Source organism: Semicossyphus pulcher, unplaced genomic scaffold (assembly GCF_022749685.1).
Source record: "Semicossyphus pulcher isolate SPU_LCO1_2020_fin unplaced genomic scaffold, fSemPul1.0.p SCAF_11, whole genome shotgun sequence".
Lineage (NCBI taxonomy): Eukaryota > Metazoa > Chordata > Actinopteri > Labriformes > Labridae > Semicossyphus > Semicossyphus pulcher.
This window is the reverse complement of record NW_027211615.1, coordinates 22,637,374-22,649,959: the sequence shown is the minus strand read 5'-3', so window position 1 is coordinate 22,649,959 and position 12,586 is coordinate 22,637,374. Positions and strand designations below refer to the sequence as shown.

The window sequence follows — 12,586 nt, the reverse complement described above, 5'->3', positions numbered from 1 at the left end:
AATTATATGTAGTCAATTTGATTATTATTTTAGCAAAATATCATATTCATAAATCCAAATTTAGCCATTCTAAGTCGTTATTTATGGTATATAGTATAGAAAATGAAACCAATTATAACTCAACTAATAAGAAAGCTGCAAAAACCATCTATTTCTGTTCTTTGTTTAATGTTTTCACTTAAAAGATTCCCCCTTTCCCTGATGTTTTGTCTGTATTCATGACTTCTTTCTTTTTATAATCTATGGTGTGTATGTAAACTTTATTGTCAATAAAGATGTTTAAAAAAACATACGCTGACTCTTCCTGCTTCCTGCTCCGTTTTCGCGCGGGTTCTTGGAGGGGGCGGGGCAATGCCGTGTGACCACGATTTCTATTGGACAGTTGTAGAGTTACCCGCCGACTATGCAAAGCAGAACATGCAGAGTTGGCCAATCGCGTCTTACGTTCTACTTGTACGCAGCACGCAGTGGCGCGAAAAGCCTTCATTCGTGTAGCTGAGTGGGAGCAGAGCACACACTGTCGAAAAGTCTGTGCAAGCTTAAAGTATTATTAAAAAAGAATAAATAACCGGTTAAAATGGCAACCGACGTCGTAGACGACCAGGAGATGAGAGAGGCCCAGAGGGATTACCTGGACTTTCTGGACGACGATGTAAGTCTCATTTTATAACGGCTTAATTAAATTGAAACGGGAGGAAATGAGCATGCGGCCAACACAAAAGAACTACCGTCTAACTGACTGGTTATAAAGAAATATCACTGCTCACAGTTGAATGACACCGGTTTGCGTATGCCAAGGAGTTTTAGGAAGCTTGGTTCAACAGTTGGTCTGATTTTTAGTGTCTTAGACTGTGTACAATCAATTTAGCCGCATCGTTCCTCTTAAGCTCAGAGGAATCTATATAAAATAGTCTTGCATTTAAACTGAAAACATCATCATCTGTCCTTATTTTGCAGCAAGATCAGGGGGTGTACCAAAGCAAAGTCCGGGACATGATCAGCGAAAATAAAGCTCGACTCATTGTCAACATCAACGACCTGAGGAGACGCAACGAGGGCCGGGCTGCAAAGTAAGGACTAACAGCGCTACACACTGAGCTGATCTGAGGCCAGATGGCTTCCTTCATTCCAGCTCTTGGTTTCTTTCTCTTGTTCAATCATTATGTAGAATGATTGTTGATAATGTGTGATTATTAGTTTTACATTTTTAATTAAGTCATGCTTTAATGCAAAGATAGAATTAAAAAAAAACACATCGTTCATTCAATAAACTTAAAAGTTGAATTTATAAACAAAAAAAATGTGAATTTTTATAGTTCAAAGCACTGATGTGTTTTCTCTCTTGTTCTTGCCCAGTGGTGGCAAATGTAAGCTCTGTTTTGGTATGCATCTTAAATTGTTATGTCTTATTTCTGTGACTTAATAAGGTTAATAAAAAAACTATGGTGCTATAGATGTTTGTTAGTGATGGAACATATAAGAGGTTTAATGTCAGTGTTTTTAAAATGAGATACATGTCATCAAAAGTGTTTTGAATCATGTTATACATCGATGGACACATTTCTGTCTCTGCCAGGCTGATGAGCAATGCGTTCGAGGAGCTGCTGGCGTTCCAGCGGGCTCTGAAGGATCTGGTAGCCTCGGTGGACGCCACCTACGCCAAGCAGTACGAGGAGTTCTTCATCGGTCTGGAGGGCAGCTTCGGCTCCAAGCACGTCAGCCCCAGAACGCTGACCTCCCGCCTGCTGGGCAGCATGGTGTGCGTCGAGGGCATCATCACCAAATGTGAGTTGTTTATCGTCTCCCTTCTTGGGCTCTACAGCTGATACTTGTCTTTTGTCATTCTGTTGTTTAAATATTTGTTTCAACATGTCTCATTGCCAAGGTGATATTAATTTCTCCTTCATTGTTCTGCAGGCTCTCTGGTGCGACCTAAAGTAGTGCGCAGTGTTCACTACTGCCCCGCCACCAAGAAGACGATGGAAAGGAAGTACACAGACATGACCTCCCTTGATGCCTTCCCGTCCAGTGCTATCTACCCTACCAAAGTAACTATGTTTTTACAGTCCAAGCACTTAAATAGCTTTAAACCCCACATTAACTTCTTCGTGTATCACTCTACTTATCATTTTTCTGCCTCTCTCTACAGGACGAGGAGAACAACCCGCTGGAGACAGAGTTTGGCCTCTCCATCTACAAAGACCATCAGACCATCACAGTACAGGAGATGCCGGAGAAGGCGCCTGCAGGTCAGCTGCCCCGCTCCGTGGACATCATCCTGGACAACGACCTGGTGGACGTGGTCAAACCTGGAGACAGAGTGCAGGTCGTCGGTACATACCGCTGCCTGCCTGGCAAGAAGGGGGGATTCACCTCTGGCACGTTCAGGTGAGAGGGGATACATTTTGTGAGTATTTTAACTGTTGAAGGTGCAAAACTTATCCGAGTTCTTTTTTTTTCTCCTCTCCCTTTTCTACTCAGGACCATCTTGATAGCCTGCCATGTCAAACAGATGAGCAAGGAAGTGTCCCCCCACTTCTCCGCCGACGATGTAGCCAAAATCAGGAATTTCAGCAGGACACGCTCCATAGTAAGATTCCCATCTCTCTGCCTGGTTCCTGACAGCCTATTAAAGTTTTCCAGCTTCTACTAATATATAAATTATTTCCTTTCCCGTAGGATGTGTTCGATCAGCTGGCTAAGTCCTTGGCTCCAAGTATCCACGGCCATGAGTACATCAAGAAGGCCATCCTCTGCATGCTGCTGGGCGGGGTGGAGAAGGTGCTGGAAAATGGATCGCGCATCAGAGGAGACATCAACGTCCTGCTCATCGGTACCAGACTTTTTCTGCTGATATATACTGACTCATAAAGTAGCTGCTGCAGTACATCTCTCTCATCATGCGTTCCTCTTTGCCAGGTGATCCATCAGTTGCAAAGTCCCAGCTGCTGCGTTACGTCCTTCACACAGCACCCAGAGCCATCCCCACCACTGGAAGAGGCTCCTCTGGAGTGGGTCTGACTGCTGCTGTCACTACTGACCAGGAGACTGGTACGACTTACTCACACAAAAAGAAACGCCCTGTGCACTGCCTGTCAGCACCAGTGTCCAGTCGCACTTCAAGCTGTTTGTTGGAACTTGCAGACTTTGTTCCCTCCTGTCTTGATCGTTGCTTGTGTTGTATTAACTCTCAGATGTAACATCACACACTCGTAAATGTTCAAACACTGCCACTGTGCATTAAAGCACCGGCACCCTTAAGTCTTCATATTCTTGCCATTTTTCTCTCTTCAGTTCCGTTAAACTCGACCACTAACCAGCCGGTCCTTTTGTTTCCTTTCTCATCCAGGTGAGCGCCGTCTGGAGGCGGGTGCCATGGTGCTGGCTGACCGCGGCGTCGTATGCATCGATGAGTTTGACAAAATGTCCGACATGGACCGCACAGCCATCCACGAGGTGATGGAACAGGGCCGCGTCACCATCGCGAAGGCCGGCATCCACGCTCGCCTCAACGCTCGCTGCTCTGTGCTGGCCGCTGCCAACCCCGTCTACGGCAGGGTGAGTAACATCTAACTGGAGCTTTTTTTCCCCTTTTAAACATTAGTTGATTAGATGTCTTCATTTTGTCTTCTCTGCTGTCTTTGCAGTACGACCAGTATAAAACCCCCATGGAAAACATCGGCCTCCAGGACTCCCTTCTGTCACGTTTCGACCTTCTGTTCATCGTGCTGGATCAGATGGACGCCGAGCAGGATCGCGAGATCTCTGATCACGTGCTCAGGATGCACCGCTACCGCGACCCTCGCGAGCAGGAGGGAGCAGGTATTGTAAATCTGGATTTCTTGTATTGTGTAGAATAAGTAATTGTTTAAAATGTCTTCAATAATTTATTTGTTTTGTTTGTCAGCCATGGCCCTGGGGGGGACAGTTGACGTCCTGGCTACAGAGGACCCAGACGCAGTGGTAGAAGAGCACGAAGAGCTGCAGATCTATGAGAAACACAACAACCTGCTGCATGGAACCAAGAGAAAGAAGTACGCAGTCTGCCTGACATGGACTGAATGATCACAATCATAATATATAATCTATTAAAAACATAAAGTAAAGAGCTGGATGACCTAACTTAAACAAAGTAAACTGACCCCTTCACGTTATGGTTTCTTTTGTTTCAGGGAAAAGATTGTGAGCAAGGAGTTCATGAGGAAGTACATCCACATCGCCAAGGCTGTGACACCCGTGCTGACGGAGGAGGCGGCCAATCACATAGCAGAAGAGTACTCGAGGCTGAGAAGCCAGGAGCAGATGGGCACGGATATCGCCAGGGTGAGCACAAAGTTATTGAGCATGCATTAAATTCTTATCAGTGTGTGCAGCTCTGTCACCTCGCATCATTCATAAGATGCTTTGCCGAACATCAACCTGAGCAGAGGGTTTTTTCTTTTACAGCCGAATCAGATTTAGTTATTTTATCCGATGTAATCATATCATCAAGCTATCTGCAGGGGGTGCTGTTTTAAAACTTAGACACTTATGTCTATATATTTAATACGTGAGCAATCTCGGATCCCATCGGCTATAGTCTGACGACAACATAGCCTCTGGGCACAACAGTGAACATGTTGGGGCATGTAGCCGGTGGTTGGCGATAAACAACTTCCTTTTCCGCGTGCTGTTCTGCTTTTACAGAAAAGGTTTTTCTTGTGATTGACTTGTTATTAACGGGTCTTACCTTTGCCCAAATTTCAACATCGTGATGCAGATTTGTAAGAAGTAAAACTTCAAGCTTTGTCAGGTCTGTCCTCAAGAGGAGAAGAAAACGTTTAAAATGCTCGTTTGTTGAACGGAGGTCGGATCGATCTGATGCATTCGAGGGAGTCTGGAAATCTGAACGTCTTTCGTGACACAGCGTCAAGGGAATTCATCTCAAGTTACATTTTAGATCTAGAACAGATTATCTGTTAGCATGCAGATGTCTGTTTATAGAGATTAATAAGAAGCTAAATCGGCGTCAGATCACGCTGATGGGTCACGGCGGATTACGTTCCTCACTGACTGTTTTTCCTGCGGACGCCGCAGCCTGCTGATACGTGATTGGTCAATATTACTCGGACTACAAGCGTAGTACAGACAGAAACCAGAACACTTGACATCCCGGAAATCCACATCCGTACAGATTCTGGAGAAATAGTGATTAATACGCGAGTAATTCAGCTTTCAATGCAAAATCGTAACAGAGCTCATCGGGCCCTTCAAACAATCTCGCCGTGCCAAAGGAAAATTTATTTGAGTGCCTGTTGACAAAATGTTCTTGGCGTTGTCCTCATACTGCTCTGCCACTCTGATAAACTCACGTCACTCCTGTCCTCGTGTGTGTGTGTGTGTGTGTGTGTGTGGCTTTGTGAGTGACGCAAAAGACACTTTGAAGTCTGATTTGAGCTCAGACTGACGCACATCTTTAGAAGTTGCATTTCAAACCGCTCTTATTTGTGGCTTTGATCCAGTGTGCAGAAATCTAATTTCATGTGGTGAATTTGCTGTCCAGACTCTCAAAAATCTTGATAATAAAAAAAAAAAGGTATTTGTGCTTGGGCCTTTTAACTTTTCATAGCAGAAAAAACACTTAACTGCATCATTAACGATAACTCTGTTCTCTTCTAGTGTCCCAGTAAGCCATGACAGAGTGCTAGCATGTGCAACACCCTTAAACTGACATAACAAACAGAATCCAGACATCATTAATTACATTACTAACTGTTCTCTTTGAAAAAGGCCCTCTGCTACAGTAACTGCTGTGATGTTTAAGCCGTGTCTCAGTTCTGTAATACATTAATCTACATAGACGTGACAAAACGAGTCACTTGGCGTGATGATGATTAACTGCACATTCAAGCGATGGATGAAGGAAAGAAAATGTAACATAAGATTTTTTTTTAATTTGAGCGGGCTCTAACCTTCTGTCATCTCCTCTCCAGACCTCGCCAGTGACGGCCCGTACTCTGGAGACTATGATCCGCCTGTCTACCGCGCACGCCAAGGCCCGAATGAGCAAAGCTGTGGAGCTGGAGGACTCGGAGGTTGCCGTGGAGCTGGTTCAGTTTGCCTATTTCAAGAAGGTCAGTACTGCTGAAATAAAAGTTTTGGGACAAGATAAATTAATTATTCCTTGCAAAGATTTCTGCAGTAAAATCTGAATGAGGCTCAAGATTGTTGCTCGGCCTCCTGCAGGTTCTGGAGAAAGAGAAGAAACGTTCGAGAAAGGAGCGAGACTCTGGTTCAGAGGAGGAGGAAGAGGAGTCCACTCAACTGTCTCAGAAAACAACAAGAAAGAGGTAGACACACAACAGCATACTTCAAATTGAGTTTGTTGCTATCGGTCCTATCATTAATAACACTAACTTGTGTGTCCTGCAGGGGGCGACGTGGTTCTCAGGGCAGTGAGCCCTACAGCCCGTATGACTTCAGTGAAAATCAGGATGTCCCTGAGAGTAAGCCGCACTTTTGTTACTTCACTGCACTGCTGTGGGTTGTTTTCACCTTCAGGTTTTTGCAGGTAGAAACAAAATAATTAAAGTTGCACAAAAGTTTTGAGCTGTTAGAGAACGGCTGCTTATTCGAACCAATGGAGGAAAACAACAGTGCAGTACATTTACTTATTTATTAATATTAAAGGGATTTTTATTTTTACCCCGGTACATTTCTTTGTCTATACTTTGCAGCTTTCAATTTTATGAACAGCCATAAATAAGATTAAAACTAAATGTTAGAGATTAACCTGACATATAGAATAGTGAGTTGAGCCTCATCCAGGTATAACATCTGTCATGTTCACACAGCAGAGACGTGGAACACATAATGATGTAACTCATGGGACAAACTGCCGCCCAACAAATCTTTTGGTTCTTTAGTGCAGCTTGCTTAAATCTTCTGTAACCCTACTTTAGTATTATGAAAGCAACTTTTACTTGTGTAAGTGGTCTGAATATTTCTTCCATCACCACTGAAATGAGACATGAAACAAAGACGCATTCAGGGTCTGAATATTCTAACGGTTGTTTTTACGCCTGTTTTTAGTTCAGGCCGGCACCCCAAAACCAGCCAAGGTACCCAGGGAGGAGGAGGAGGCCATGGATGCCACATCGCAGGCTGAAGACTCTGGGCTCTCTGCAGAGAGGTGAGCCTGCATTCACACGCATTGAAATACAGAGTGTATGCTGGTACCGGGCCGCGAAACCCAATAGGTGTCTGTGACATTCCAAACATACGCGGAGTCAGAACCATCGAATCAGCTGGAAAAGCGGCAGACGTGGCAACCCTGGCTTCGCATCCCATCAAACTTTGATCATGGAGCCTGATGCCCCTCTGTGTTTATCAGTGAAATATATGAACTACACAGCATATGAACATATGACGGTTTATAGTTTAACTGTGCGCAGAAATACGGACGGATCGCGACGTTATAGATTCAGGTATGAGCATCAGACACACACACAGGTCTGCGTCATATCTGCTCCTCTCCTAACGTCTGTCTCCTCCCCGCGCGGCATGATAACCCCGCGTGGATCACCTCCGGCTCATCTCAATCACAGCGTGTGAAGACGTATTTTATGCCTTCTGAAGGGTTTTCACGGAATTGCTGGACCGATTGCGGCTCTATTAAGTCCGGGGCAGAGCCTGAGAAACACGCAGATTTGTGTCCTCACTGCGCTGCATGATTATAAACTGCTCACTGCTGGATCACATTATGAATTCGGATAAACCTAATGACCTATCTCCTTGTTTCCTCCACCAGGCTGAAGGAGTTCAAGTCGTCCCTGTTCGCAGTGTTCCAGTCCGCTCACGCTCAGTCGGTCAAGATGAAGACCCTGATGGATGACATCAACAAGGAGCTTCAGAATCGCTTCACGGAGCCTGAGGTTCGGGCCGCGCTGGCTCGCATGCAGGACGACAACCAGGTGATGGTAGCGGATGACATCATCTTCCTCATCTGAGAGGGGGGGGTTGAATTCAAAGACTCTGAAAGAAGAAGCGATTTGTATCCAGATGTAAATATACTGAACACCTCGTTCAGACTCGTGTATCCTGTTTTAAGCGCATTTTCTCATGTTGTTTCAAACGTTGCACGTGTGGTGATTGGAGTTATTCCGACTTTGTTCCGTTGTGGTGCAAATTGTTCCATCAAGTAAGACCAGTGCAAAAAGATGAGTTCATCATTTATACACTCTGTTTCTGTCGTAATGCTACTTTATAATGTCCTTTATTACCATGCTTCAACAGACTGCTGTTGGTGTGATTCATGAACATCAAAGTTCATGTTCAGAAGAGTATTGCAGCTCTGTGAAAGTACAATGTTGTTCATCAATGAAATGTGTTTTTCTGCAGCACGAAAATGAAATGTTTGAGTAGTTTACCAGCACTTGTGTTGTCTGCTTTTGTATATATTTAAACGCAAGTATAGACATTGTTAATGACTGTAGTTAAAAAAATAAATGTAACGCTTTGGGAAATGACTTGAGCTGTACACTTGACTCTTAATATGTACAGCACCTATATGCTATACATCAGGGGTCTGCAACCTTTTTTCATGAGCGCTACTTTGAAACAATGAAAGTGGCCAAGAGCTTCTTTCATTACATCGCTGTAGTTGCTGGTGACTGTATATTAAGATGGACGACGACGTCTCCATCTGCTCTCATTGTACGGAATTGATGCCAAAGTAGCCGCCGTGATAGGCGCTGACATCCTGCGATGGTGACGTCATTTGGAGCCAGAGTCTGCGCCATGGAGCCGCCGTAGCCACTTCCGCTAACCAAAACACACACTTAATTTAACCGAAAAAACAGCAAGGATCTCGCACGCCGGCGTGTTTAACAGCAGAACAGCTTCTCTGCGTTGGCCTGAGGTTAATGTTCACAGGTATGTAAACTTCAGTGACTGTAGTGATTGTTTTAGTTATGTCTTCTCTCTCCGTTCCTCCTCCACTCTGCTGATCAGGAACAGATCGGCTGCAGGAGCCATATTTGTCAACAAAGCTGTCAATCATCATTTTTACAGCATCAAATAATTAATTAAAAATAAACTTGTCAGAAAAATGAACACTTGGATGTTAATCAGCATTATAAGAACTAACTATAATGACAGAAACCATGTTTGAGAAAAATGTATTTATTTTTGATTTTATAGTTTGACTCATGTCCCATCTGTTAACATGGAGGAGGCGGCTTTATGACCTATACTGCAGCCAGCCAGCAGGGGGCGATAGAGATGGTTTGACTTTACTTTCAGGGAGCTGTCATGTCGTCCATCTTTTTACACAGTCTGTGATGGCGCCCCATGTTGATTCCTTTGTCGACTGAAACGTTACGGCACACATTCTTGTCCTTCACATTCATGAATAAAAACTTGCTTTCCCACTTTACTATGCTTCTGCTTTGGTCCATCATAAATCTGGCTAAACAGGCGAATAGCACCGAATTCTTCAGCTCAACTAGCGTACAGCATAACTGACCCGACCTGTCGATGGAGGTTGCAGCAACATTGCTGTGATTGGTTAGGTTCAGACGTTGACAAACTTGCCAGGAGCATCCCCGTCTTTTATTGACAGCTGATCGGCCTATCCTACTGTTTTGTATTGGAGGGGGCGGGACAGCTGTGTGTTTGATCGAACTGAAGTGGGAAGAGGCTTTCAAGGTGCATTTATTGTCGTCGGATTTTTTGTACAGTGTCTGTGAACCTTTGGCGAGCTTTGGTGAGCTACCTGTTGGAGACCCCTGATATACATCTTGCGGAAATCATCAGCAGCCCAATGCTAACAAATTTGTGATGTTATAAAGTTTTTCTGACCCCATCTGTATTATATCTTTGTTATAATAAAACGAATTGGACGTGGTTACTGAACCGCTTCTTGATCTGTAACAGAGTTTACAAGAAGCATTTATTCAAAATCCCCCGGTAATTTAAACTCGACTGAGCCCTCGTCTCTGGTTAGGCCGTCACTGTTCACTCGTTCCTCATCCAGTAGGTAGGGGAACAGGTTTGCCCTGAGTCAGCTGATATTTCAGGTGGTGGTGGTGGTGGTGGTGGTGGTGGGGGGGGGGTATATGTTGTTTAAGTATCTGCGTTGTGGTTTTGTAATGGAACACAACATACATAAGAGTGTGCAAGGAGCTAGCAAGCTCTGCAACATTCATACGGGACATAAGACATCAGCACTCTACACCCACGTCTGACTCAAATCACATCTGGTATCAGAGGTTACAGCCGGCACCTTCCTCGCACCGTTCACCTCAGCAAGGACCCTGTTTGCTTTTAGATGATTATCATATGACCTTGTCAAGGAAAGTTTGCATTTCATGTAACGTTCCAGGTCTTAAAATTACTTATTTATAATACAGTTATTTTCTTGCCTGAAGGTAAAGATAAATGCTAATGTTTCTCCAGTAAATATAAAGCAAACAGCTGGATCGTGTAGCTCAGCACAGGGAGGACACTGGGGGAAGCGGTTGGCCATTCTCTGCCTAAAGGTAACACAAGGCCAATAGCTCACTTATTATATCTTGGTTGTTTAATCTGTACAAAAAGTGAAGAGTAGAAACGACAAGGTGTGGTTTTACGAAGGATTTTGCAGCCTTCAGACAGAACAAGGCTAACCCCGTATCTGGTCTCAAGCAGCAGGCCAGCCTCTGCTTCATTTTTACTGTACAGTTACTCTTCGTAAGACAGTGAATTCACAGAACTACTGCCATCTGATCTTTTAGCATCTTTAGCCGCACTGACCACAAGTCTAAGCTCAATATTTGCTGAGATCGAACCACACGAGAACATTTTCGAGATAACGCTCAATCAGAACCGTCCATCACTCCCTCAGAAACTGCAGTGCTTTGAGAAGCTGACGTTCGATCCTCCAGTGCATTTCTTACAAAAGGAGTAGTCGATATGTTTTGTAAGGAAATGTTGCGAACTTCTCTTCTAAAGACGTGCATCAGACGAGGAGCAAGATGCACGAGAACAAGTCTTTTCCTGTTCTGCTGCAGGTTGCGTGCGTCGTCTGCTGCCATAACCGCCTTCTCTCTAACATCTCGTACTTCTGTGCTTATCTGAGCTGCACCAGTGCACATCAGCTTAGCTGAACTAACAGTAGAATACCAAACTTACTCAGAAATAAACCTTTATCGAGTTGGCATCTATCAGCAGTGGTTTATTTCTTGCATCTTATATCTTACCAGTGCACCACAATGTTCCCTCACACGTTCATCACGGGACATTCTCTTAGTCTTTGTCTGGCGGTCTAACAGCGGTGGTTCTGCGTGGGGCTGTCATCTCTCTAACTCTAACTAACCTTCTCCTCTTCCTTTCATGTGTTGCATAATGCAACGTTATCATTTTGTCCTGTGACTGATTATTGATAAGTCATATAAAAAGCCGAAATACTCGTGATAGGCAGCTTTATAAATAAATGATCTTGAACTTGAATCTGTCACTTGGTATCCAGTCAGGATGTACCTTTGGGAAATGAGGCAGCTCACTGTTATGTAACCGAGCTGACTGAAAACAGACGCGGACTGACTCGTGGGAGCATTCGGCTTGGTTAAATTGGGGCACAGGAAGTGCTATTTGGCAAAGGACTATGGGAACGCAATAAAGATCAGGAAAAACTTAGTCACTTAAAAACTAAACTCAAAGTGACTTGAAGGTTTCACACTGCTTACATACAGTTGCCTAAAACAGTTAGCCTTGAAGCTGCTTTAATCAATATTTTTGGCTGACCGCCGGGGTCAGCCCTACACAAGGGAATGTGTGTGACTGACTGACTGAGTGAGCGACGGTACTTTCAGAGCCTTAGAGAGAGAGAGTCGCGACACAATGGCGGATGATGGAGCACATTGGACCTGCACTGACGCGACTCTCTGTCTATACGGCTCTGGATACTTTTTGTTCAGGGTGTAGGCGGGGCTGCTGCTCCGCTGCTCGTCCGCTGTCCTCACCTACGTTTAATAAAGTCACTATACAATTCTTGTTCAGTGACAAACAGCACACAAACAAAGTAAGCTATTAGCAGCTTGGTAACAGCTACAAGTGAAGTAACACTGATGGCATCATCAGAGTGTTTAAAAGACATTATGAAGCTCCTTTTAGAACCACAAAAGACGTTCTACCGCTGTGTCCCAATCCAGGGGCTGCAGCCTTCGAAGGCCGTATTTGAAGGTCGATTGCGTCACAGAAGCGCGTCGAAGGCTGTCCCAATTCGAAAGACTCCTTCAGATGTGGCTGACAAAAGTATCCTCCGTTTCCCGGATCCATCGGGTGCATCCTTTCGGCCCACCGTGTTGCAATTCAACGGCAATTCAAACAACATGGCGGTCTTTTACGCGGCCGAGGAATACACTTTAAACTGTAAAAGTTTGTGGTTTCAACTCAGTCGAATAGCTAGAGATACACGTTTAAGAAAACGGAAGGGCCCTTGAAACAACTTATCTTTAAAATAATAGGGTAACTTACTCAACGTTAGTTATACGAGCTAGTTAGCTCGCTAGCTACCTGTTGCTATGCGACAGGAGCGGCGTTTGGTGACGCAAGAGTAGACCAGACC

At 44.4% G+C, this 12,586-nt stretch overlaps 1 protein-coding gene across 1 annotated transcript; it reads left to right on the top strand.

Moving 5' to 3' along the window:
* The first annotated feature begins 518 nt into the window (after positions 1-518).
* mcm3 (minichromosome maintenance complex component 3) lies at positions 519-8,495 on the top strand. Its single transcript, XM_069656839.1, has 17 exons — positions 519-652; positions 958-1,070; positions 1,577-1,785; positions 1,918-2,048; positions 2,150-2,388; positions 2,482-2,590; positions 2,680-2,833; positions 2,920-3,051; positions 3,350-3,558; positions 3,648-3,822; positions 3,908-4,034; positions 4,173-4,323; positions 5,973-6,113; positions 6,226-6,329; positions 6,412-6,485; positions 7,072-7,171; positions 7,790-8,495. The coding sequence occupies exons 1-17, from the start codon at positions 578-580 to the stop codon at positions 7,986-7,988; spliced, it is 2,442 nt and encodes an 813-aa protein (XP_069512940.1). The 5' UTR covers positions 519-577; the 3' UTR covers positions 7,989-8,495.
* The last annotated feature ends 4,091 nt before the right edge of the window (positions 8,496-12,586 follow it).